Source organism: Lates calcarifer, unplaced genomic scaffold, assembly GCF_001640805.2.
Source record: "Lates calcarifer isolate ASB-BC8 unplaced genomic scaffold, TLL_Latcal_v3 scaffold_8_19, whole genome shotgun sequence".
Classification (NCBI taxonomy): Eukaryota; Metazoa; Chordata; class Actinopteri; family Centropomidae; genus Lates; species Lates calcarifer.
This window is the reverse complement of record NW_026118185.1, coordinates 109229-137212: the sequence shown is the minus strand read 5'-3', so window position 1 is coordinate 137212 and position 27984 is coordinate 109229. Positions and strand designations below refer to the sequence as shown.

Here is a 27984-nt window from a genome sequence, read left to right as displayed (position 1 = left end):
GGTGACAGAATCTCTCTCGTTACTAAAGATGCACTGGAAACGTCTGGAAGCTTATTTGAAGGAATAAAAACAGGCTCTGTACGTTTGTTCTTGTTCAATCGACAAAAACAGATTTATTTCAAAAGAATGCTGGAGTAGAGGTGAGGTAGGGGAGAATAAAAAAGGGTTAAAAACATTCACTGACCACTTTAAAAGAGTACATTGACTAGAAAATACACATCTGTGTGGAATTTGTTGGCAATAAAAATAATATTTTGAACAGAGGAATGAAAAAAGAAATGTGCAAAATCAGTCTTTCAGGCGAAGTAAAGACGATACAGTAGGTAGCATCGTAGCTACAATTAAAAGAACTAAAATCAGTGCAGATAGGATTAACTTAAAAAGACATATTAAACACTTAAAATACAAATTAGCCTGTCGTCATGGTGTGAGTTATAGTGCTCAGGAGACTTATACAAACAGATAAAGTGCCAGGTCTTTGGTGTGGAGATGCTGCGCCAGGTTCTGGATGCGACACAGGCGAACGTTTTGAGCGTCTCCAGCGCTGTACACTCTGAATATGTGGTAACGCTCTTTCTCCTTCAGCGCAAAGTCCAGCTCGTTGGCGGAGAGCTGGATGAACGACTTCTCCTTCTTGATCGTCGACTTCACCTCCACATACACCACCTGCGGCCCGGCTGCAGCAGGTCTGAAGGTGAGTTTGAAGTCGTAGGGCTGGCCGCTCTCCCCGCTCTGGTTGCACCACAGGACATGGGCGGGGCACCCGGGGACGCCGCTGTCTCTCCAGTGACACAGGAAGGAGTCGACCAGCTGCTCGCCCCACTCGCCGATCGCCGACACGTCCATCGAGTCGTCGGATAACACCACCTGGAAAAGAGGAGCACGGTTTAGAGGAGGAGGTGCAAATGCTCAACTGCTCGGAAACAGTCGGGTGTAGGTGAGTGTACTAACGGTGGTGGGTCTCTGACAGATGAGCTCCATGTCCTCCAGAGTGGCCTGTGGAGCCTGGACCTTATTCCAGAAGGGGAAGTCCAGGTTCAGAGGGGGACGCTGGGTGTCCGCAGTCCCCTGAAACGTACTGGAGAGCACCACGGCGTCAGGGACGAGGCTGATGGAGACAAAGCAAGAAGAATTAGGTAAAAATCAACATTAGTTTCCGACATGAATATTTCAGAGTGTGGGACAAGAAGAAGAAGCCTACAGGCTGTTTGTAGCGGGCTGGTTGCCAACTGTCTCAGCAGGTGGTGCAGATGGAGGACTCTGTGCTGGTGTCGGAGCTGCGAGGCTTCCCTCTCTGTTCTCAGCTCTGTCAGACTCGATGGTGTCACTCTGCTGACGGCGCTCTGTTAGTGACAGACAAGACCAAATGGAAGAATGAAGCGTTTACTGGATGTTAAAGCTGTGGATAATACCACTCTGTGTGATTATGGCAGCTTAAAATCATTCCAACGCCGAAGGCTTTTGTCTTTTTACCACGTAAAAGATCAAATTAAAAGGTAACAGGGAGGCGTATGTTTATTTTTTGCTCGTTGTGTTTCTTTTGTAACAAAAAGCTGGAAGGGGCTAAAACTCTCAGTGGCAGTAGGCGACAGGAGTTTAATGAATGTGTAACCTGGAGGTGTTGTGGTGGTGTTGATGCTGGTGGTCGCAGCAGCAGGGTTCGGCTGGCCTGGATGGCTGAGAACTCTCTGGAGGACGGGCTGGTCTGGAGCTCTGCTGCTCCTGAGTGGCTGGTTTCCCTCACCAATGCTGCTGCTGAGACTCTGGGGGATGACATGATGGCTGCTCTCTCTGAGTGCAGCTTCTTTCTCTGGGTCTCTGTCTTTAGGCGCTGCAGGAGGTGGCCACATCTTCATGACGGCTTCGACCACGCCTCCGTCCGCCTGACCTGTCGGCACACAGAAGAAATGGGACGATAAACGACACTAAAACAGACATTTTCCTCTTCATTCCGAGCAGCTGTGTAAAGTACCTGAGCGACTGCCTCCTGTGTTTTGTATAGAAGCTCGAGGAGGCCAACAAACCAGCGTCTGCTCCCCGTCGTCCTGTGCAGGGTGGGATGGCTCCTCCGGGGAGCTGATGGAGGAGTAGCTCCTTGATAGAACTGAAGAGTTAAAAACCAACAACGAGAAAGAAACAAGAAATTATCACTGGGTAGAAAAACTGAGAGCTGTAATTATGTGTAAAAGTAAAGAAACAGATACAAGAAGTGCTAAGAAAGAGGCTTTAGATTGGTAACAACTGGATCAGGAGAGCAAGGAAAGTTTGGTCAGAGATATGAAAGAAATTCAAACTGTCAGAGCCACTAAAATAAAAAATTAAAAAAAACTTTTTACCATCTGTTGCGGATGCAGGATATAAGTAAGATTTTACATAAAGAATGAGAAAATATTCGTAAAGAACCAACTGAAGTAGAAGAAGTGTTACAGAGTCAGAGTGTCAAAGAGTCAAAAAAATGGATGATGTTAAAAATATTTAAAGCATTTCAGCGTGAATCCAACAATAACAATAATATGGAGGTAAAAGAAAAATGGGAGCTGGAAACAAATATTATAATAATTGCTGAGAAATGGGAGGAAGCATTTAAAAGCCAAGATGGCCGCTCCTCACATCAACAGTAGTGAACACTGCTAATTTTACTGTTTATAGCAGTTCTGCCTTATAAGTTTCACATTAAGTCAGTCACACACATAGTGCTGTTCAGTTTTTATCTGTGGACATGTTGCTACGCTGTTTGTATGAGTATGAGCGTTGTTATCAACTGGTATTGCTAACAGTGGCTAGTCCGAGATATGTTTGAATCAGTTCACAGTCATGGCTTAACGTTACCTTTTTTCCTGACTGTTTTTTCCTGAAATGTTTGCATTAAAATGTAACTTTAACGACTATTCTTCAGGTGGAACTGATTTGTTTTGAAGTTGTTCTAAACTCCAAAAGAGCAACGTATAAAGGCTCTGAGAGCATCCATGTTTTTCTCAACTAACTCGGAGGTGACGCCACTCCCAGTTCCAACCTCCGATGTAACAGGAACGCAACATTATACGGGCAAAGCCAGCGCTCTAATCACCTCTCTATTATTTTTTCTTAACTGTCTTTATTCTCTTGTCTTTATTTTTATTTGTATACATCTTGAATGTTATGTTTGTGAAATAAATAAAAAGCAGAGTTCTGTTAAGCCATAAAAACAGATTTAGTAATGAAAACGTCTTCTGATCGTATTAATCCTTGTAGATATGTGTGTGCTCTGCTGCAGTGAGGGATCTGCTCCTCTTGCTCTTTGAGCCCTGGCAACAGCTGCTCTTTTATGTTGCCACACACAACAGCGAACAAACCCGAATTAGCATATGTGCGATACCCACCAGTTATCTTCCTCCCTGTGTGTGTGTGTCTGTGTGTAGAAGGAGTGTGTGTTTTTGTGCAGAGCCGAGACTGAGAAGAAAAACACTTTGAATATTATGAAATGATAATGGAAATCGGGGCAAGTGTCAGAGAGAGAGTTGGAGAAACTGCAGATGGAAGATGTCACTTTCACAGAGTCGGAGGGAAAAAGCTGCACTGTCTTGTTAGAATTCATCTCATGCTGCAGTTAAAGCAGAGTTACACTGACGCTCTGCATCAAACTGACTCTTTCACACATTAACACTCAGCTGCAGATACACATTTTTCATCCTTTCCCAGCAGCCTATGCTCTTTAATAAACGTGTGGACGTTGCTTTAGTCCATCTCTCAACTCTTTCCCTGCCCTGTCTGAGCCCAGCGGTTCCAATTAATCGATGATTGATTATTGATCGCTAAGAATTTAATCGATAACTTTTCTGTTTTGTGTCTAAAAGCCTCTCAGGTGTGTTTTTATAGAGCGTCGTAGCTTTGGTTTGTTCATTTGTTTGGTTTGACCTTTATGAGGCGCAGAGCTTTGCTCTTTTACTTCAACTTTAAAGGCTTTAAGAGGATTGTTGTTGGACTATAATTTCTTCTTGGAATAAAGATTCCACCCAGGAAAAACACACTTTTAGGTATAAAAAATAATAATTAATTGATAATTGATTTTCCAGATCAAGGAAATTAATCAATAGCTCGATATGGTCGTCTGTTTTCACCTTAGCTGCACAAGGATAGCTAGCTACGTCCAGCTTTATTCTCCTTAGCTGGGCAGCACAGGAAAGGACTGACAACTGAAACACAAAGATGTGGGCTCAAAGCAAGAAACACCATGTAAAACCTATAGCTTATATCAGGGGTACCTGCTTATACTAGGGTGTTAAAGTTAGCTAGGCTAGCTGGCTAACATTAGCACCCACTGGTATCAAACTTCTGTTAGCCAGCTTACGCTAGCACCCACTGATGTCAAACTTCTGTTAGCTAGGTTAGCTAGCCTACATTAGCACCTGCTGGTGTCAAACTTCCTAGCTAAAAGAAGCTAGGTTAGCTAGCTAACGTTAGCGCCCACTTTTTAGATTGAAAACAACAGAATCTCTGTGAAGTTGGACCCAGAAACAGTATTTCCGTCTGTCCTGACGTCAGGACAGACAGATAAACAATGTTTGCAATCAGTGGAATTTTCCTTCAAAGTGCAGTGACCCTCCGTACCTCTCTCCTGGTTAATGTCTGGTTTGGGAGGCTCTGGGACCTCCCACTGCTCCTCCTCACTGGGCAACTCTCTGATGTTCTCCTTGTTCAAGCATCTCTTCAGAGCTGCTGGGTCCTGCAGACACAAACAGAGTTACTGACTGTGATGGCGATTCACAGCAGAGATGAGACCTTGTCTTGATGTACAATATTACATTTGTTATTCAGGCTTTCCAAGAATAGCTGAGTTCCATTATTTAATTTCTGGACTGATCACGATTTGGTCTGAGGTGTTTATTTACACAATATAAATCTGGAGCTGAATAGATTTTGGGTTTCTCCTCTCAGGTTCACTCGCTAACAGGCAGCAACATATGTTCTTGTTAAAATGTTGATGAACTAATTAACATGTACTGCCACAGACTGTTTGAGCAACTCCCTGGAATAATATAAAAGTAATAAGCAGATATAATGAGTAGAGGCAGATCTGTACGCTGTTTCCCCTAAGCCTGACTCAGTGTATTACGCTGCAGAATCACATCATTAAAACCTTTAATCAAACAGTCAGAAATTCAATTTTATTGACTTCAGCAAAAACCAGACACAGAACGTAAGTCAAACAGTCTCTGCTGCATTTTAAAAAATCCACAGAGGACAGGACGTCCAACAGTGAGAGATCAAAGTTTCCTGTTACGACGTTAAAACTGAAGGAATCCTAACCTGAAAACAAGCTAATGTAACGTTAGCAGCAGCTCAGCTAACAGCGTTCTGTGTTTGACAAAGACGCTGGAAAAACACAGATTTTAACACAAAACTACTTTACTCAGTGTTTTTTTCTAGTTTTAATGATCAGGTCTGTTTGTTTTGGAGATGAGGAAACCTCTGAGGATAATTCAGCTCCTGGTAAAAACCTGCTGAACTATGAACACTGAAGTCATGTTCAGTTGTTTAACAATGAAATCAAGTCGAATACTTTCTGTCACCCAGCTGGATGTTGGATGCAGTTGTAGAAAACCCTGGTTAACTTCTCCATGAGCTGCTCTGCAGAGATGAGAGCTGGTTGCCATGTAATGTAAACATGATTCCCTCCAGGGGAACAAATTAGTTCTAGCTACGCTCAGCTCTGTGGTTGTGGAAGACCATGAACAAGCAATGACCCTCTTCTTTTCACTGGATATGGATTAATGATCAATGCTCGAACGGATCGTATATCACTTACATCGAGTGCATTCACCAAGACGCTCAGGAAATATTTCAGCTCTTTCCTGTGGCTGTCCTGTGTGCAGAACAGTTTCACCAGCTCCCTGTGGAAAAGGACATGAGTCAACGTGTCTTGATTTAATGAAAAATTAATAAAATTATGACCAACACATTTAGACCAGTTTTGGTCCTCTGTCCCTTCACACACAAACCTGCAGATCTCCATCTTGGATGAGAGGTAATCCTTCTGGATGTAGAGCTCCTTCTCATCCTTCAGCAGACAGATGACGTCCTGCACCTCCACCACAGGCTGATCACTGTCAGCTACATCCAGCTGGTAGCGAATGTACAGCTTCCCCACCTGGAAACAGACAACAACGTCAACTGTACATTCAGAAGGTGATAAAATAAAGATATCAGGACTGTGTCGCTGACCTGAGACAAATTCACCACTGAACTGTACCTACTGAGCTTTTCTTCACTGGCAGACTGCATGTAGACGCTGACTGCATAATGAGCTCTGAGTAAATCAGCTGCTAATTACACACAAAGTGCAAAGTGCACACAAAGCTTTCATGTTCATAAATCTGTCCTGACAGATCGACAGGAAGGGAAGTAGCTGAGAGAAACGTTAAATACATGATGATACCGATTATCAGTAATCAAGGAGACCAGTAACTGATATACATTTGCAATAATGAAAATATTGGTGTAAAAATTTTGAATAACACAAAATCTTGTTGAAATAATTTTAAACACATGTTCACAGGTGCACTTTTCAACAGTATCTTAAAACTTAAAGTGCAGCAGCATTTCTTACAAAGTTAACTGAAAATGTAAATAAATAAATAAACAAAATAATAAGGTAAAAATAAATGTTACTTTCCTTCTTTTCCTTTTTCCACGAGGAAGGAAAGTTGATTAATTTAGTTCATCGGCAATCGGATAAAAAAACAATCATCATCGTAAAAATGCTAAATATCAGATCTGATAATCAGCCAGGACAATAATCAGTCTACATTTAACCAACAGGTTGTGATGTTCTGACCTGTCCAAAGCTGAGACGTTTGATTTTCTCTCCTATGTTGTTGTCGATCAGTTCTGAGTAGACGTCGTCCAGCTCCTCGTTGTGGTGGTAGAGGAACCTCTGGATGTAGGGGATGACGGAGCGCACCATGGCCTGCATGGACGGACTGGGCCTCAGGTTCTCAGTCAGCGGCTCGGTCTTGACGCGCTCGGACAGCGGACGGATACCACAGATATCCAGAAACAAAGATCTGTCCCTCTCGTTGAAGGTAGGTACGGTGTTAGCTCGTTCTCCAGGGACTGAATGACCTGGCAGGCGATTATACACAAACAGTCAGACTCTCATTTTAACCAGGTTTATCAACACTGACAACTTTATACAGTAAATATATAGCAGTATTATACCAAAGTTCCCAGTCTTGGTCTTGGGAGCAGGCTTCTTCTCTGCCGGTGGCAGGCTGAGCAGGCAGACCTGCTTGTGAGGTTTAAAGATCTTCTCCAGCTCTTTGTTGTCAGCAATCATGGGTTTGCGCGGCAGACTCACCCAGCTGTTATCCTTCGTTGGGAAGACCTTCTTATCGGACACCATACCTGAACACAAGGCCAAAAGGAACGAGTCAAATCCCAATTGATCATTTATCATTATCCCATCAATAAAAACCTGTTATTGGAGGCATATCTGGGTTTACAACAGTTCAGAACAATAAAATGCATAAACGTTACTTTCAAACAGAGAATAAAATGGTTTTTTTTCTATGATTTCTTTGTGGATCTCAGGGAGGTGAATTTAAAAATGTGTATCGTGTCAGTCTGTTCAGATCTGACTGAGGTATGATGCAAATTGCAGCAATCGGCTGCTATGGGCACCTTAATTACTTCCATAGAAGAGCTCTGTGTATCAGCCACTGCTGCTGCTTCAACAGGGGACCATGTGAGGTAATGGGCCAAAAAGACAATAACAAACTACCCTTTGTTTTAGGAATATTGGCATATATCTGTCCCTTTCAGCCCACACGCTATTTTTGCCAAAAATACCTCTAAAGGACTACTACTATGAAAACACACATGTCTAGATTGCGTTTCCTAACGTCCCTGATTAACTCTGCTGCAGAGAGTACAGTAAGCTGTGTGAGTGCTCTCAGTCTCTGGAGTAAAGTAATTCCAGACTGCAGCAACAAATTCTCCCCCAGCTGCTTTCAAAACATGTGCCGCACTGACAGGTGGTGGATGACGCTCGTTTGCAGCAAATACTTTGCAGTAAACAGTCGGGACAACAGAACAAAGAGACAGACACAGATTGAAGAGGTAATGAAGGGTGGATTGTGTTTGTAACTTCAACACTTTACTCACCTTTCAAAGTGGAGCAGTAACTTTGGTTAAGATTGAACGGAGCAGTGTGTTCCTGTTCTCCAGACACTTGGATTTTACATTTTTGAGCTGTTGGAAGATATAACGACATATGATAGTCAGGGATGGAGGAACGATGCACTGTAACATGTAAAGCTAGTCAAGAGGAGGGAAGTGCAACAGTTGTCGAGCAGAGAGATAACGAGCTGCAGGCAGATGGGAGACGAAGAGTAAGGAAATGTGTGGGTCACCGAATGTGAGAAACTCCACAAAAAACAAAAGACTGGCAGCCTGAATGTCCTTACCGAGTGTGGCATAGAGCACAGACACGTCCTGTAGCACTTCAGCAGTTGGTATGGGAGATGAAGAACAGATGAGCTCCAACAAGCCGACGTACTGCTTCATATTAGGGCTGGAATCCACATTCAGCAGCTACACATAAAATATATAATCACAGACATGAGCATAATGTACAATAGCAATGGTGAAGTTTGGCCTGAAAATAACTGACCACTTACTAAACATACTTATTACTTTGAGAACTCTGAGAACTGAATTTATTAACAAAAACAGAATAAAAATTTACTGTGTTTTATCTGCCTTAACTAAACATTAAAAATTAACTTATAGAAAACAAAAACTTGTGACGACTCCGATCACAGATTTCTTTTATAGGACCTTCCATGTAGAGATGCAGATTAATCTGTTTGTGAAAAGTATTTCCTGTGTGGGAGTTCATACCTACAACTTTATTTTCCATTGTGTTCAGAGGCATCATGTCTTAAATTAAGAAGTAGGAAACTGTTTGTTATAACCACACTTCTTTTTGATCACTTTTCATGCAGGGCAATGGACGCAAAAGACCAAAAGATTTTTTTGTTTTGGTTCAGCTCTGTTAGCTGTTAGCCGTTAGCCCTGCTAGGACTTTGTGTGGAAATCTGGATTTAGCCTCAGTCTTTTTGCAGGATACCATAATATTTAAGACGTCTTTTCCAGGGTTAGCAAACAAGTTAGCAAGAAACCAACTCGTATATCTGTTGTTTGCATATTATCTTGAGCTGACAGTAACAGAGACAAAGACAGTAACAGAGCTGCATACTCTCATGAAGAAGTCCTTCATGCCTTCCAGCTGGCTGTAGAAAGGAGCCAGGACTTTCGGCTCCTGAACGGTGCTGTCTGGTCTGTGAGTCAGCTGTTTGTAGCGGTGGAACATCTTCGTTGTGTCGCTCCAACACACCTCCTTCAGGTGGTAGAAGCGTCCTGAACACCAGCCTTCAGCACGCCTAGGAGAGGAAAATTTTACTTGTGGCCTCAGGTGTTTACATTTTTGACATTAACTTGAAAAATGATGCACATACATGCTGACAATATACCTGTTGTACTCTATGAATACTGCAGGGGTGTGCTGGAACAGCTCCTTCAGGCTGCTCTGGGAACAGTTTGTATGCAGATAGTCGTATACGTTGTGGATGTGCTGAACTGTGGAAGTGAAAAAAGCTCCCTCCAACTCGTCTTCAGGTTGTCTCTGCTCCTGGTTGTCTGCTTCTGGTTTGACACACCACTCCTTCAGGTAGTTAATCAAAGCGTCCACTGAGATACTTTGTCTCATCCCTACAGGAGGAAAAAGACAGTGACAGATTGACTATTATGTAAATCATGGTTTTCCACGAGGGCGTCCAACGTCCAGCTGGGTGACAGAAGTTGTCGGCTTGTCAAACAACTCATTGCGTTTCATATGAAGATCCAGATTCCTTCAGTTTTTAGACGTTTTTACCAAGAGCTGAATTATCTAAATCAATGTTTCTCTGTGATGCTCTTGAGCGGACGCAGGACCCAGATGTCTGATGACAAAAGTCTATCATCTGATTTACGATTATAGTTAAAACATTGTAAAAATGTTTAATATCTGGACATCTGGTCGCTTATGGAAAACCCTGGTAGATGTCTGAAAATAACCTTCAGTAAATACAGGAAGACCAATAACTGAAGCGAACAGAGATCTCCACATTTTTACCTAGAACTTTGCTGAACTCGCTTGGTTCTATGTCCACATAATAAACATGAATCCCCAGCAGGCTGGTGACCTCAGGTGATTTCAGGTAGACTGAGCTGGGACAGAGGTACTTCCTCTCTTGCTGTCCTTCCTCCTGCGGGCGATAGGCCGGCACCCATTCAAGACGACACAGGGAGTGATAGAAGGAGGACTTGATGCTCCTGACCGGTCGTCCGTCGCTGTCGATCACCTGGGCTGTGAGGTACTGAGAGTAGTGGTGTCTGAAAGCATGAGAAAGGTTGTGGTCAGTGATGGTTGGACAGATTTTTAAACCTCTTTCCACAGTGGGAAGTAACAGAGAAACACAAAAGAGGCTACCACACAATGAACACTATCGTTTAACTTCATGATCACTGTGCATCTTTAGCTGCGGCTCGGCGATCTTACAGTCATTTATGACGACTCAACAAAGTGGCAGAACTGTGTGACCTACATTCAGAAAATACAGCACTCAGCAGCACTGCACGTGCTTAATGATCAGAGTTAATGCACTGAGAAGCTCTGATCTACGCTCTGAAGAAAAATCTACTCATGTCAAATTGACTGGTGTAATAAATGACAGTTACGCTTCACGCTTAAAGAAAAAACAAATCAGTGTAGTTTCTATTTTCCCTGTGATAGACATGCAACCCAATTCACTGTTTCCCTGCCTTGAATGTAAGTAAGAATAGGTATGAAAATCATGGATGTATAGATTGTCTATTGTGTTACAATGCAAGTTCATTCAAATTTCATAAGCAGCTGCAGTCTAAAACCTAAACTGTTGGCATGTAAAGTATAAATTATAAATGAGCTAAAACATGTAAAAATGATGGTGTAATCCTTCAATTATTCATCGGCTGTGATATAAAGGAGTGGCTGGGGATAATTCAACCTTTAACAGTAAACCCTTTTCACCAGTATGAAGTTTTTGAGCTTGGGTGACCTCCTTTACCTGAGCTGCCGTCCCCTCTGCTCTCACTCAATCTATTAACAGCAACTCACGAGATTGGGCAGCGCTAAGAGCAACTAAATCCAGATTATTAATCCCCAGACTGATCTCTCTGGCGACGTCAAAACCCAAACAAAAGGCTAGTGTGTCACTGCTTTTCTCTGAGGGAAAAAACAAACACTTTACCCCCAGTAATCACTTAATGGCTACAGTGGAAATTACAGGAATTACCACCTGACCCTGACTAACCCCCATGCCATTAACATAACCATTATCTCCAACTGTTAAGTGTCCTAAACATGAGTTTGTGACAGTGGGTGTGTGTTTACCCAGTGTCCCAGTTGGCTGCCAGCAGCTCCAACAAAGCCAGTCTCTGCTGCAGGAGGTGGGAGCCGGGCATCTGGGCCGCGGCCAAGGCATGAAACTCCTTGCAAGGGTAGTCATCGAGCACGAAGTCCTCCCCGGGGGTTTGGTGCCACATTGCACTTTCAGCTGACCAGGGGCTGGAGGCCTGGAGGAGGAGGAGGACGGGAAAGAGACAGAAAAGTGTAAACAAAAGATATATTCTCACTGAACTGGAGTCACATCCTATAGGGATAACTGTATGAATGACTTGACGTACATTGATCTTTTCATCACTATCCAGTACTTTGACACGTACCACCCACCAGGACCAGGACCAACGACAGGGGCCTCCCCCAGCAGGACAAACCCACTACCTGACCTGGACTCCAAACTCCCCAGATCCCAATCTGATATAAAACAGGTTCCAAGCTGGTGTCCTCAAATCTTTCCTTGTTTGACTAACCATCTAAAACCATCTAAAAAAAGGAAAATGTTTGGCTTTTTTTGCTTAATTAGTGACTTAAATGATTAATCAAACCACATTAATCAATTAACTGATGAAGCTGAAAAATTCTGTAGATGTTCTGAGACCTTTTTTCATGTCACATGATGAACATCATCAGATGGAAAAACAGAAATATAAACATCTCCCATTCCATAACAACTGGAGAGTCTACAGAACATGAGACCATGTGATAATGTACGACTAAAAGGTCAGAAACAGCCACTGAATGGACCTGAGTCTATTCTCTCAAACTGCTGTTACTGAGGTCAAATCATCTGGAAACTATGTCCTGCCATTGCATTAAACGACATTTTACAGTTAAGTATCTCCACCTGACATGTTCTAAGCAGGAAATTTGAAACTGCCATCTTTCCAACATTACGTGAAGGCAGCCTAAGTTGCACGGTGACTAATGGTATCACGCCAAATCCACACAGTATCCCCCTGTAGCTGCAGCCCGGGCTAAAACAGGCATCAGGAATGTCCGACCTGTGCAGCCTCAGCTCAGCTCATCAGTCACCTGCTTTTTCTGCTCATTCTCAAAGCAGCAATTGATCTCTCTGGCCCTGGTGTGACTCATTATCTTTAGTATCTTCATCCTTTAATCGTTACCTGATTCATCGTGATGAGTCACAGCTCATTTCTAACAGTACTGCGTGTCCATGCAACCAGTAAATATTGTGTCTTTGCACAACACGTCCACGGCCTTCCATCATCTGCACTCACAGGTGGGGCTGTCATTACCTCGGTGTTGTCTTTTTTGATTTCTAAAACAGCAGAGGTTAACCTCCTCACCAGTTCTTTAGCGCTGAGTGTTTGTCTCTCTTTGCGGATGATGAGGCCGTCTCTGACTCCCAGTCTGCCAAACAGCTCTCTCCATCCTGCTACATCCCCGTCTGTCTGCACGTAACGAGGGCTCAGCAAGATCCAGTCACAGCCTGGTGGAGGAGAAAAGAATCAGTAGGATAAATGTTTACAGGATGAATAACTGCGACTCTGGGGAGCAAAAATAAATAAATCAGGCAAAGGAGATGATGTAGTTAAAGACAGGAAAGACTGATGTACAAAGTAAACCTTCTGATTAGGGTCGCAAAGAGGCAGAACATTTCCAAAAACTTTCCACTGGAAGTTAAGGTGGAGAATTCAGGAAATATTCCAAGTTAGAAACTAGAAATTATCGTGAATTAATGTGAATTAACTGGAAATTTGTGGTAATTTATACAAACTGTATCATATACAGTTAATTCCCATATATTCCCGTTAATTCCCATGGAAACTTTCCAACTTTAAAAATCCCTCACCCTCCAACAGTCTCATTTAAAATGTAAAATGAAATTTACACAAATTCTGTTTTATGCTGCCATTTTCTTCTAATTAAATTACATTTAAGTTACCTGTTATGGGCTAACCTGCAATTTTGCAAAGTTCCTGTTTATGTCCATTAATTCCCATATATTCCTGTTAATTCCAATGGAAAATTCCCAGAATTCTGCAGCTCTACTTCTGATATCAGTTAATTACTCAAACCAGGTGGAGAACTGGTGTAATTAGTCAAATCTCACAGGGAATGTTCTGCACTGTTTCATGGCCGAAAGGTAAACGTCTGTTTATCCAACAAAAACAGAACCAAAGCTCTCAGAGATTCTGGCAGCAGTAGGTGATGAAAAGAGCCAAGGCCTGAGGCGAGAATCACTCAGAACATATGCTCCTCACAAAAGCCCAACAGAAGACCATAGGAAACTGCTCTGCCACTTTAAACTGGAGCATAATTTGAGTATGACAATATAAGGTGGCATTATGATGTTGATGATGTTTATAGTTTTATATTTTGTTAAAAATATCTAATGCAGGGTTGAAACAAGACTTTAGTATGAGGGACTGTGGGTTTACTCTCACCAGGCAGTTTCTCTGGCAGGTTGATGTTGCCGTACTCCTCAGAGAAATGCACCCTGTCCTGTCCTGGGCACAGCAGACCCCTGTTGGTGAGGACCGGTACTGCAACGTCTGAGTACTCCTGACTGGAGGAGGAGTGCTGCTTGATGAAGACCAAGTAGCTCACCACCACCGCCTCCGGCTTTGACTGGTGATGATTATAGAGAACAAAAGGGGGGGGTCACAAATGATGAGTGACATTTAAAATCATTTTAGTGCCATAATAATTCACCCAGCTGATCCAGTATATTCAGGACACTACCTTCCATTTGTTGTTCCGTATCGAGGGGTAGATGTGCTGCTCCAACAGCTCCTGAGGCTCCAGCTCGTGGACTCCGAGACGTCTGAGCAGCTCTCGGACCTGCTGACTCTCCAGGGGCTCCACGCAGCTCAGCAGAGAGGGATGAACGACGTTTACATCCTTGTACAGGTCGGACATCAGCTCTGTGAAAAGACAAGGAATTAGAAGAAAGTTAATTTAGAAACTGTAGGAACTGGCTAACGGTGCTAACAGCTAACAGGGCTGAACCGAAACTAACATCCATCATGTCGTCTTAAACAACAGACACATTTTCCGACTTCTGAGTTAAAGACGTTGATTAAAGTTCTGGACTGTAGGTACAAACTTCCAGACAGGAAGTATTCTTCACAAACTGCTGACTGACTAATCTGCACCTCTACATAGAAGGTCCTATCAAAGAAACCTGTGATTGTAGAGTCACAGGTTTTTGATTTATTTACATTTGCATAGTAAATTGTTATTCTGTTTTTTAATTACATTCTCAGAGGTTAACTAATGAACCCGCTGGTTTCTTTAGCTTTCTGTCATTATCAGGATACTGAGATTCTAATAAATAGCAATACCGATCAATATGGGCAAAAAATCACTGGTGCAGAGTTCTTTAATTTTGAGTGAACTGTACTGAGATGGCCTTACTGTAAAACTAAAGCATTATTCCAGTTCATTTCCTAATTTCCTTGCATTCCCTTAAGAGATTATTTTGCAGCAGATGTTAAGAGAAGCAGAGCAAAACGTTTGGAACGTGGAATATAGTTTCCAGTAGTGATCTAGTCTCATTTAGACCTGGAAATGGAAAATACACAATTCCTTGTGAGTCTTGAGTTTCTTAATTTCCTCTTCGTTGTTTCTTGGGAATTTTAACAAGCAATTAAATATGTGTTTGTTTATTTTTTACTTGCAGTATAAACACAAGCCTAAATATATGTGAGTGAAAACCTCCAGTGACCTACTTTCTGAGACTGAGGCATCTGAAAGAACATTTCCCTGCTGATCTCTGTCCTGCTCAATATTTCATCAGAACACTGTGTTTAACTCAGTTGTCTCTCTGAGGCGATCACACACATCTCTGTCCACTTCACCTTTAAAAAGATCTCAAGCCGTTAGTTTCACTCGAATCAAACTCAACTACACTGACTGACCTGACTGACACTGAAGGAATCTGAACCTACAATTGAAACACAATGACTTGTATGAGTCCTTTCATCTGGTTTAAGATTATAAAGTTATAAAAAGTGACAGTGACAGGTCTTGAAACAGTGAGAAAGTAGTCAGCTGAAAACTCACCTAACAGAAAGTTAATAAACACAAGTTTCTTAGTCTGATCTGATCAGTGCTCAGTGAAGCAGTGAAGCGAGACGATAAACATAAGAGGCAGAACAAGGTGAGAAGACAAAGCAGAAATTTAAATCTTACATGAGAATTCTGTCGCTTATAAAGACACAAACCACTTTGACTTCATGATTATTAAAGCCGGCGCTCTGCAGCGGCGGGATGCCTACATCAGAGTGTGAAAATCAATTATTCATGCCTGCCATTCTAAACCTCTGCTTTGGGAAGTGTTTTTGAATGTGATGACGCACAACACCGGTGGCGTTCCTCCACTCTTCTGTGTGCGTTTTTCTGGCTGCATGTCTGCTTATTCTTAGAGAGAGGTCAAGTTTGTCATACACCTACTTCGCTGGCCTCAGCGTCTGTGAATGACTTCTTACAGCTGTTTGACGCAGGAGACAGATACTCTGTTTCTATAGCTACTCAGACATCTGAAAAGAAAGTTTTAATCTGTTCTGCAGCCTGAGTTACCAAGTCTGTTTATCTCGATCCAAATGTTTCACATAATTCAAAGTGCTATTTTTATTTAGCTCATGAAGTACCGCCGTCGTTTCCAGTTTCTCTAAGTGTTTCGCTGCTGAGCTTTCTGAGCACAGATGGAGAGCGTTAAATGTGCATCTCTAACCGTCACCAAGGTGATACATATTTATCTGTTTTTATTTTTCTACATCAGTTCGTCACATTTTTAGAAACTGGAAACCTGTGAAATTGTACTGTCCTACATTCTGGCTCCTTCACTGTCTCTGCTGTGTGGGTCTATTGTTGCTGTCACTGTTGATTTAGCGCTGTGCAATCAGGAGGCACATGCACAGCTGTAAATGTTATAAATACAGTGAGACAGAAAACGAATGTAAACATATTTTGGTGACGTTACAGTGGTCTGAGATCTCAGCAATTTATTCTGTGAGAGAATCAACGTCCTAAGCTACAGAAATAAACTCTCAGATGTAATTGTTGCAAAGGGGCAGAAATTTTCCAGAAACTTGGGAAGTTAAGCAGGGGAATTTTAGAAATATTCCTAGCTGGAAAGTTTCCATGGGAATTAACAGGAATTAACTAGAAATCTGGGGTAATTTATACAGCTGTGATAGCTAGCCTCTTAAATTGTCAATGAAAGGATGTTAGCTAGCTTACATTCAGCATATCTGATTTACCAGCTAGCTAGGTTTTATATAAACACATTTTGATTTATTTTTTGCTAGTTAAACATTAAACTGGATTTAGTCTGTGGGCTCAAACACAGTAGTGTGCCTGCATAATATTTTCTGGAATTTCATATGTTGAATGAAAAACTGTGGTGATGTACATACTTGAATTAAATTACCTCTCTGAGCTTGAGCTTTCTTTTTCTTGGTCTTGGTTTCCTCCATTGGAAAGAACACTCCTCCACCACTTAGTGCGACCACACGTCCATCAGCCAGGGGGATTATGGGTAAATCTTTTAGGGTCTGCAAGATGGAGTCTGCCTCTCCATAGCCGTGCTCCAGAGCTTGGAAGTTGCAGACCAGCAGCCTGGCCAGCTGCTGCAGACCGCCGTCTAGAACCAAGACACAGGGACTTGAAATAGACAAATATACAGTATACGTAAACAAAATGTTTATATTTATGTTTGTATAGGACACAGTTTGTATAAATTACCCAACATTTGCAGTTAATTCCCATAAATTCCCATATATTCCCATTAATTCCCATTTGGGAGATTTCCAAAATTCAGCTTAGCTTGCCAGTTGTAGTATTATATATAATATATACTACATGATATATGTTTAATATATAAATGATTTCTCTGTACGTAATGGTTGTTGTGTGTTAGTGGTGAATTAATCTTCTTGTAGCTGTGTCAGTAAACATCCTCTCTCTCTGTCTCTGTTCAAACACACCTGAATGGACGCCTTCCACCCTCATCAGCTCCTTGGCCATGGCCATGGTTACCGTGGTAACATCTGATCCCCGCAGGTTGCGAACACCCAGGTGAGCGAGCAGGTGGGCGGGGGCTGGACTCAGACCCGGGTGGAGATAGGACAGAGAGAGATGTTGTTCGAGCTCGTCTCCACCAATCACCTGGCGGATCACGGTGTCCTGACAGACGGCCACCTGGGACGGCAGCTTGTACACAACCTTCCCATCTGGGAGGGAAAACATGGAGGGAACATTCACGGGTTCAGATACAGGGTTTTTAATCATCTAGAAACATTCACCACTTCTCACTGATGCTGTGTTTGTTTGTTTAAATATTAAACTTGTGATACCTGAGCTGAGCGTTGGCAGGAAGGCCTTGCCCTTCAGCAGCTGAATAATCTGCCCGGCAACAGGCTTGAAGAAATCCATCACCTCGTCAGGAAGAGGGATGAACTGAAGGAACTGGCAGAGCCCCTTCAGCCCACTGAACTCTGGGTGATTCTGGAAACAGGAGCAAATAGATCACCAGTTAAAAGACGAACGAAGCAAATCCATCACAACAACAGTCATGTCCCACTCTGAGCTGACAGAAAGGCTGTTTTCGTTCATTCATTATTTTGTAATTAATTTGCAGGAAGAGCAAAACCCAGAAAAGTAGAGGCCATTGGAATTATTTGGTACATATTGTGTTGGACATGAGTCTGCTGTGCTGCTGTCATGAATACAGTATACTGTCTTACAGTGAAGACGTCCATGGCCTGAAGGAAAAGCTGAGGAATCTCAGATCGAAGCCACTGGTTCCAGGAGCTGTCTCTGTCGACATCTTCACGAGACGAAGGGATGTCAAAGTCACCTGGAGAAGAACAGAGTCAAACGAGGGTCAGATTTATTCTTCTTAAAAAAAACAATATATAAATAATTATATAGTCCATTCTCACCTTGCACAATGAAGCGGAAGCCGAAACTGCGAAGCGGCAGGTAGGCGAACACGGGCTGTTTCTGAGGCTGGCATACGATGTCACTTCCTGTGTTGTCGCTGCTGAGCTGGAAAGCCAGAGCGAGTTCGGTCGACTCGACGTCCTCTTTGATCTGAGGGTGAAACGGATCAACGTCAACACAGATGCAACGGCAGCTCACAGGCTCGACTTCTTACAGAAATGGATCCTGATGCCTGTTAAATGACGAGTGTGGCTGGCTGGAAAACTGGAGCAAAGAACGTCTGAACATACTCTCTGTTAGTCAGCTTCATGTCTTCTCTTATATAACCTAACTGCAGGTAACCGCCTCTGGGAAACTGAGGAAGAAAAATACCTAAAAAAAGAGGGTGTAGCAGGGATTATAGTGTCATTTCAGGCAGACAGATCATTAAAACCTGCCTGGTGGTGTTGATGTGTTGGAACCAACACCCTGCCTAATAAGTGAGTTCACAGAGAGGGGAAAGACTTTTATGGAGCAGAACAAGAACGTTTATGAAGCACAAACACAGGAGCTCGTCAACCAAACGCACAGCTGCAGCAAACTTTATATTTCTGTCCAGGAGGGGTAGGAGGAGATGTCAAGTTGTTCTGTGGTGTGAAGAATAGCTGTGCATGAAAATGAAGCACACGAATGAGAAGTGGAAGTTACTGTTTGTGCACCTGGATTAATGACATTTACTGATCTATTGTAATTATTATTATTATTATTAGTGTCATTTTAATCACTTTGTGGGTTGCAAAAGGCTGGAAAATTTTAGTTAATTTCCTGGAACTTTCAGGAAAACTTCCATAAATATTGGAAATATTAAAACTTGGAAACTTTTATAATTTAAACAAACTGTATCATATACAAACATGAATAGAAAAAAAAATTTGTTACCAGCAGACGTGCGCAAACAAATTTAGCTAGCCTCTTAAACTGTGAATGAAGTGGTGTTAGCTAGCTTACTTTTGACATGTCGTATTTACTGGCTAGCTAGTTACTATATAAACAAATTATTAACAGATTCTGATTCATTTTTTCCTACTTAAACTTTAATAGCATAAATCAAATATATTCAACTGAATTTGCATTAAATCTGCCTGTGTTCTGTGTTATAGGCTAACGTCCAATTTTACAAATTTACTGGCTTTACCCTGATTAATTGTAGCGCAATACTTGTTTCTGCCAGTAGGTGTCAGTATTGCTTTTGGTGTGTTAGTGACTGGGCTAACTATAGCAGTTAGACAGTTGAGTCATAAACCCAGCAGCACAGAGAGTCAATACTCATCCACAACTGTCTTTTTGTTGTATTTGCTGTCAATAAAATCCTCTGTTTATTACCTTCTTGGGCTGCAGTGTAGTTTTGACCACTAGCCAGCGCTCTACGCCGTTTGTGTGCTCCACCTCCAACACATCGTGACTCAGATCTTTTCGGGTCATGGTCACAAGACGCTTCTCGCTCTGCAGGAACACAGTTTGAAGTGTCAACGTTTGTTTGTGTTTGTATGTTTGAATGTCACGTCAGCGTTAGTACAAGAGCTACCTGGTTGTAGATGGTGATGGAGCGCAGGCGGTGAAGAAAGAGCAGCAGGGAGGGGTGGACGTCATGAAACAGGTTCCTGGTCTGATGGTTCTCTGAGCGCAGTGGAAGGCAGATCTTAGTGGTCCAGCTGACGGGAGAACAAACACATTTAGGTTCAATCCACTCACCCAAAGCATCTTCAGAAGCTGTTGTAAAACACTACTGATAAACTTAATATATTGCGTATCAGCACCATGCATTGTTTCTATTGTTTCTCTTCCAACCTGATCTGATTTGCGGTCTTCAGCTTCGCCTCCACGGGACGTTTGTCTTCAGTCCAGTGGGGGAGGATGTATCCCATGGAGCCACAGGTCTTATCAAAACGCAGGTGGAAGCCGTTGGAGTGAATCTCAGGACAATCTGTGACCTTAAACACCGACTTGAAGCCGATGCCCTTTTGTCCTGTGAAGAGCAGCTCAGTCAGGATCACTAATAAACCTCTTGATATCAAACTGCTCATAGCAGCAGCGTAGTGACGTAACAGTCAAACAAACTTACCAATGTATCCATATTTGTGTTTGCCCTTGGTGCTGCGACCCACATCGCAGATGGCTCTGATGTTCTTCTCCTGGAAGCCAATCTCATTGTTGAGGACGGTGATGCAGTCTCTCTCCACCACAAAGGCCAGCGATGGAGCGACACCGGCCTCCGATGGATAACTGTTGTCATCGGCATTCTGATAAAACGGAGAGCAAAGACGTTCAAGTCAAGTCACGGTTAGAATTAAACATCAAAATATGAGTCACAGCCGCAGTAAATCAAGGTCTCAAGACCATGAAGTCACCTGAATGAGCTCCAGGACAAAGTGCGTGTCTTTGCTGTAGAGCTCAGTGGAGAGGCGCTCCAGGCTGCGGCCCAGTCTGTCCTGGTGAACCTGCATCAGCTTCTGGCCTTCAGCTGTCAGCACCACACCGATACCAAACTCACTTTTCCTGTCAGACGACAAGAAGAGACAGAAGGAGAAATCAGCTTATCTTCGCAGGAGACACAGTGGACACAGTGGACGTAACTAAATAAGAACAAACCTGATGTCCTCAATGATGTCTCTCTGGAGATCGAACGTGGTCTCTGACTGGCAGCTGGCAGCATCCTTTTCACTGGAATCAGACGTTTCTGACTGTTCGTCATCCTGGCCTCCTTCAGCTTCGATGCTGACGTCTGAAGTCTCCCCGTTAGGCAGCGAGGTCAACTCAAACAGCTCCTCCTCATCCTCATCCTCCTCAACCTCCATGTCGTGCTCACCATTAACTGTTAAACATTTAGAAATTAAACATGGAAATCTAGATTTCAAGGAAACTTCACTGCAGTAGAGGTTTTGGAGGAAGTGTCATTTATTTTGCATGATCACAACTCAGATTTTTTATTTATCTTTTGGTTAATTTACTCAGAGACACCCATTTGGAAACTTACAGAGCCCAGGAGGGAACATGGAGGAAAAACAAAAATTTGAAGGTTGGGGGAAAAACAAATATGTACTTTTGTGAGATCCCAGGAAACTTTTACAATATCCTGTGAAAGTTTCTCAGGATCTTGCAAAAGTACATGTTTTTTTTCCCTCCATGTCCCCTACCAAACTCTGTAGGAATCACTTTTTTAATGAGCAAGGAAGGATTTTTTTTCTCTTTGTCCTTAAACAGCATCCAAAAACTTAAATTGACAAGTTGGATGTTTTTTCAACAGTTTTTTTACAATGTACCTTGTTGAAGGCTGTGGTTGAGCTGGGAGGAGGTAAAGCTGCTGTCCATGATGTTTTCCTCAAGATACTCGTCCTCACTCATGTTCAGAGCTGACAGACTGCTGCTCTCAGAGTCTATCAGATTAGACTGAAGTCAAAAAAGAAGAAGAAAGAAAAACATTAGAAGCCAAAATCAAAGGAACATGATGATAATCTAATCTGAGAACTGTTTTTCTGTCTTTTATTCTGACCTTGGCTCGTTCCACAGGTGCAGCGTTCATGTTGTAGTTCTGACTCTGGAGTGGGTCCAGTTTTCTGTGGTAGTCTTTGACCCAGTCTGTGATGCCCAGGAGGATTCCCAGCCGGTGCAGACAGTTCAGGTGTCTTGGGTCGGACTGGGCCACAGCGATCAGGACCTGTTTAGACTTGGCCTGGCCCAGAACACGGGAGAAAGGCTCCAAAAACACCTGCAGGGCACATTAGTGCAAAAACATAAACACAATTTCTTAATCAGAATTTTAAGTTGGAAACTTTCCATGGGAATTAATGGTAATTAATGAAACTAAACTGGAACTTTGTAAAGCTAGAGGTTCACCTGTAACAGGGAACTTAAATGTAACAGGGAAAAAAGGATCTTGCAGCATAATCTTGGTTAAAACAACAAAGGATCGAGAAGAAAAATGCAGAATATGTGAGAAAAGATGCTTTTAATTTACATTTTGAATGAGACTTTCTTTTGGTAATATGTTTATTTTATTCAACAATTTTGTTGGTCAATAAAAGAATCTTTTTTTTTTTTCAAATTTGTATCAGTTTGCATGTCTGCTTATGACAAAAGAAAATGTTTATGTTTGTATATGATACACTTTCTATAAATTATCCAAAATTTAACAGCCTCCACGTGGAAAACCTGCTCCTACCATCTCCACACTAAAATCCAAACTAAGCTTCAACATAACTTACCTCCAGAAGTAACAGAAACTACACAATTTCATCCTGAAATCTCCATGTGAGTGACTGACCTGCTGCAGCAGAGCCTGGCAGGTTCTGGTGGGGATTCGGGTCAAACATGCCAACAGGAACTTGGCCACTCTGCTGTAACAGGACACGTCCTCTTCATCCTGGGACAAATCTACACAACACAAACTTTAGTTTAGTCATGATGAAACATTTCAGCAGCATTTTCTAAAGTCACAGTCTTCACCTTCTTTAGCCACAGCTGCTGCCAAGGAGCTCTGCATGTGATTGGCGAGGAGGGCCGTGGGAGCGTTGACGATCCCATCGGTCACCACCATGGACACCAGATGGCCAGCTGTGCCCACAGGGTCGAGGGTCATGGCGGCGTTTGAGAAATGTTTGTCTCCAGTGTGTTTGGTGATCCTGAGCAGCAGACCTGGTGTAACCTCCAACGCTGCCAGGCCAGTGTTAGCTGTGTGTCAGGGAATAAAACGAGTCATTCACATAAAGAAAGAAACTGAAAGAACCACATTTTCCCCACTTCACAGTTGACGCCTACCTGCGTTTCTCTCGATGAAATCTTTGAGGGAGCCGTGAAGGGGTTTAAAGATCAGCTCCCATTGGCTCCACTCACTTAAATCCTCCAGCAGGGGGCAGGAGAGCAGGCTGGCCAGGGTCTGGGCCTTGGACATCTCACCTAGACGTCCCACCGCCTCACATCCATCTTCAGCACTGTTCACAGGAGGTGGTGAGGGAGACAGACAGGTGTTATAGATAAAGACTGGGCAATTTTTTGGGAGTACCGAAAAGGGTTGACAACCAAAACAGATGTGGACTCACAGCAAGAACATCCAGTAACCCATGGCTTATATCAGGGTACTCGCTTTCACCAGTGGGTGCTAACTAAACAGTTTCAGTAATGTCTTATAAAACACTGCTAACCTTGATTTTCCATGTTTGGCAAACAGGGCAGACTCGTAGTAGACCTGGCTCAGTCCTCCTCCGGCCAGCCCTCTCTGACGTTGGACCAGGCCAGCCAGCATTTTCAGAGAGCCACAGCCGAGGTCCCGACTGTCCCGGACCCTGTAGTGGGACCTCAACGCTGACTCGATGTGGGAAAGCTGAGGAAAGTTAGGGTGGATGTTTAACAGTTACTTTACTGACCAGAAAAACAAGAGACAACAACGTTTACACAACAAAATGACGTGTGATTGTAAATGACTAACTTCATCTGGATCAGCAGAGGAAATGTCGCCACACTGGTTGATGAAATCAAACAGGTCTTGTTTGGTGGGTCGGAAACCGCTGCCCGTAAACTCCATGCTGCCGCTGCCCAGGATCAGAGTGGAGCCCAGTGTGTCCTGAAGAAGCTGCAACCAGAGTGATACAACACGAGTTTACAGTTTCATCTCAGCACCGATCAGGAGGTCTTCACGAGAGCTGTAAGACCCTCAGATAGTTCACATCCATACAAACACATAAAGAACAAAAGAGATGAAAAGCAGCTTGTACCTGATTGTGTTTAACCAGGAACTCCAGGAAGTTGCCCATCTCTAAAGCGAGGAAGTCTTTGACCTGAAAGTGTTTGATCAGCTTCTTCTCCAGAGCGGTGATGTGGGCCAGAGTGACGGCTGAGTTCTGAGAGGTCAGGCTGTCTTTAAGAAACTGCTTCACTTTGGCTGAGACACAGAAAAGAAACGTCTGTCAATCGTAGAAAACCACAGACGAGATCAGACGAGTTTCCACATGTGGCAGAAACACTGTGAGTCCTGCACTGGTACCTTCACTCGGGAGGGATGTGGTAGATTTGTCCTCTTTTTTAGTTTTTTCTGTGGTTTTGGCTGCCTTGTCTTTGGGCACCAGGTCCTGTGGGACAGGCCAGGTTGCCGCCGCAGATGGCGAGCTGAAACAGAGCCTTCGCCAGCCGGTCACCTGACACCTGCAGCAGAAAGTTCTGGACGTGCTGGATTGGAAATAAAACAAACAATGTGTATCAGAGACGTGGCAGTTTGACACTGACGTCACAAACTGTCTCTGACTATAAATACAAATTAACCACCTGTAAAACAAAAAAATGTGATGTATATCATCAGAGGTCTTTCAGACTGTTTATTTTCTGGAATAATCCAAAACACAATGAAACAAAATCTCACTGGCTTTTTGTGGAGGGAACCAGGCTGATGCTAACTGGACTGGATCCCTGCTCCACTCTTTTAATATGATGAGGTCATTTTGGGACTCAGCTGGGGTGACATTAATTTCCTGCTTCCCTGGAGGAAGTTACAAGTCTCAGTTTACACCCGAGAGGAATAATAAGAAACCTGTCTTTATTGTCACTTTTACAACTACTTTAATGAATTTGCAGTTTTTAAATGTAACTAACAGCCATGGAGACAATGTTTAGTCTAAATATTCCAGTTTGTTGTTGCTGCTTTTTAGCACAAATATACCTTAGTAAATAAACTTTACTAAAACCTCAGATGTTCTGCATTATTCCTGTTTTTCCACTAATTCTAATTTACACGCTCCTGCTGTCTTCAAGGCTGCTGGCCCCCTCTAGTGGCCAAAGGAGGTTGTTGACAGCCAGATGTTTTCACCAGAGTCGCCACAGCTGGGTGACTGACTGTACTTTTTGTTTGGGAAAGGCTCCTTCATTACAGTAATGTGAAATCTAAATGCTTCAGTACGCAGCAGTGAGCTGAGGGTGACATGATGTTGACCTGTATGTTTTACTTTAATAATGATGAAAAATGTCTGTAAGATCACAGACTGAGGCAGATAAATAGGATTAATTCTCCCAGTGAAGATAATCCATGAGAACATGTAGAAGTAGGCGGCTGTCAAGACGAGTTTAGCCTCAAATTTTAAGTCCAGCCAGTATTTATCAGCTACAACTAACTTTTTTTCTTCAGCGCCTTCATTAGGGATTAGGAAATCATGAAGGGTGACACTTTGTTAATGAGTTCAGAGCTGGAGAACAGCTCTCTAACTCCTTGTTATCCCCCTCATGGCTCGTAGTGGGAGGCTTAGTGGAATTAACACCCTGCAGTTTAAAGCTGGGTGTCATAACCGCTGAATTCCTGCTCTGCCACTGAGCACCTTTGATGTATCCGAGGAAGCATTAGATTTATTAATAGAACACATTTATCAGTGTCTGGCTCCCACCTTGGTCATCCTGGGACTGAACACCCCCTCTGCGTTCATGAACACCGCCAGCACCACCTCGGACGCCGGCATGGATGCGTACTTCTTCCTGAGCTCCAGGCTGCCCATGGAGGAGAAGGAGCCCGCTCCTTGCACCGGATCCAACACGCTCTTCTTGATCTTCCTCAGCTGCTCGTGGGTCTCCTCCTCCAGCTCCTTCTGGATCACCTCCCGGGCTTGTTCCATGATGGCGTGCTCACAGCGACTCACCTTAATCAGAGTCTGGAGGAAACAAACAAGTGAAACAAGACAAGTAAAACTACAATTTTTTTGATGCTTGTGTTTTATTTTTCAGTTTCACTTTTACAAATGTTTAGTACAAATATTTCAGTGTTTCTTTTTCAGTTATTTTCAGTGTCAAAACATTAATGTCACTGATCCAGCTCCATATTTTACACAAGAATCACGTCAAACAGTAAAGAAAGAGTTTTAAAATATTTATATTTTGTGACATGCTAACTTAAAGATTAACACAAAGGTTCTAAATAAAAGGAGGAAATAATCAGATATGAATAAGTACCTTTTATTTGTCAAAAATAAGAGTTAAAAAAAGTCACAATGTGCAAATATCACAATAAGTATCTTTATCTGGATATGAAATGATCTGTATCCGGATGAATTTGGTCATATTGCACAGCTCTAACTCAATCTATTGTTGAATTTATGATCTGTTGAAATAAAGAGTTCTGCCACTGCAGGGATTTACTCTAAGGTCTCTTACCGATATGGGCAGCCCAACACTGTGTATCCTGATCCCAAGCTCGTAGGGAGAGTCACAGCTGTAGTGGTCGGCCAGATACTTCATAAACTCAGCCAGGTCGACTTTTGACTTCGTCTGCTGCCTCCGGAAAACACGAAGTTGCTAAACAAATGAAACGGAGTAAACACACGAGTTAGACAGAAAACACATGTTTAATGTGAATTTTCAGTTAAATTGGAAGATTGATGGTCAGTTACTGTTAAAGACAGAAGGAACAACGACTGAACTGTTAGGGATGGACATAATGAAGCAATGACTGATTATTGATCACTAAGAATTTTGCAATTGCGTCTGTAAACTTTTGGATTTCGTACAAGTTACATTTAGAATTGTCTGCATTAAATATCCTAAAATAATATATTATTTTAATTAACGTATTTCATTAACATTTGATTTGACTGATAACTTTTCTGTGTTGTATCTAACAAACTCTCGGTTGTGTTTCTGTCGAGCTTTGGTTTGTTAATTTGTTCCCTAGCTCATGTGACTCTGATCTTTAAGCTGCACGCCATAGTTTACATGTTGCCATGGCGACCTCAGTCACATGGATTTATTATTGTGGGGCACCTTGAGGTCATTTGCATTATTTTACATAGACTTCCTCATTTAATTTGTATTTGATTGAAACTGATAAAAACATAAAAACATAACTTTCCTGGGGTCTGGATTTTTCCGGTTGTGTTTTGTTTGTTTGTTTTTTGCTACAAGTCGTACCTTTAAGATGTCTACTGTCTCAATCTGGTGGATGTCGTCATCCTTAGTGTTGCTGTCGATCTTGAACATGCGGTGGACGAGCGGGAGTTTGCAGAGAGGCCCCAGGTTCAGCTCCTCGAAGCGCTTCTTGTCCTTCAGGCCGGCCAGCGACTGGCCGAGCTCGTACAGGGTACAGATGGATGTCACTGCTTCAGTGGACTGATGGAAAGATAAACATGACCTTAACAGGAACCAAACACCCATATAAACACAGTTCAGAAGCAATTAGACATATTTGCCAACCTCTATGAACATGTTGATCTCTCTAATGATGTACTTCAGGTCCTTTAGAGCTGGAATCTTCCAGGGTTTCATCCTTGCAGTTTCCAAAGAGGGAATCTGCATCAGCCTACACACCCTGGATATCACCTGGATAGAGGTGTGAAGGCAGTGAGAGGATAATAAATCAATAAATAGGAAGCCAAAGTATTAATAAACCTTTCAGTCCATAAACAGGCTCGTATTAGTTTCTCTGAACAGCCTCCAAGCATCAACTTGTCATGTTGAATCTAGCTTCATATTTACCATACAACCAATAACAGAGTTCCTAAACGTTTAAATATTTCTCTAAGATTCAAACACCTTCTCTTCGGTGACCAGCTCTCCCTCTGCGGCGATTTCTCGAATCACATCCTCCATCAGACTGTTGACTGTGTCCG

At 42.7% G+C, this 27984-nt stretch overlaps 1 protein-coding gene across 1 annotated transcript; it reads right to left on the bottom strand.

Annotated features, from left to right (window-relative positions):
* Positions 1 to 79: 79 nt before the first annotated feature.
* On the bottom strand, positions 80 to 27640 carry wu:fj29h11 (uncharacterized). The gene is made up of 43 exons (XM_018678612.2): positions 27569 to 27640; positions 27287 to 27484; positions 26534 to 26674; positions 25774 to 26034; positions 24390 to 24540; positions 24121 to 24287; positions 23835 to 23978; positions 23551 to 23729; positions 23168 to 23340; positions 22856 to 23080; positions 22674 to 22783; positions 21903 to 22118; positions 21673 to 21799; positions 21002 to 21224; positions 20761 to 20908; positions 20475 to 20652; positions 20201 to 20378; positions 19938 to 20064; positions 19736 to 19855; positions 18373 to 18523; positions 18175 to 18287; positions 17785 to 17935; positions 17416 to 17661; positions 16860 to 17072; positions 14168 to 14349; positions 13870 to 14053; positions 12769 to 12911; positions 11453 to 11634; positions 10154 to 10413; positions 9513 to 9750; positions 9239 to 9422; positions 8445 to 8571; positions 8143 to 8229; positions 7198 to 7383; positions 6815 to 7101; positions 5979 to 6127; positions 5786 to 5870; positions 4588 to 4702; positions 1973 to 2104; positions 1613 to 1888; positions 1202 to 1343; positions 952 to 1108; positions 80 to 867 (listed from the first exon to the last, which is right to left on the bottom strand). The coding sequence occupies exons 1-43, from the start codon at positions 27638 to 27640 to the stop codon at positions 451 to 453; spliced, it is 7545 nt and encodes a 2514-aa protein (XP_018534128.2). The 3' UTR covers positions 80 to 450.
* Between the last annotated feature and the right edge of the window lie 344 nt (positions 27641 to 27984).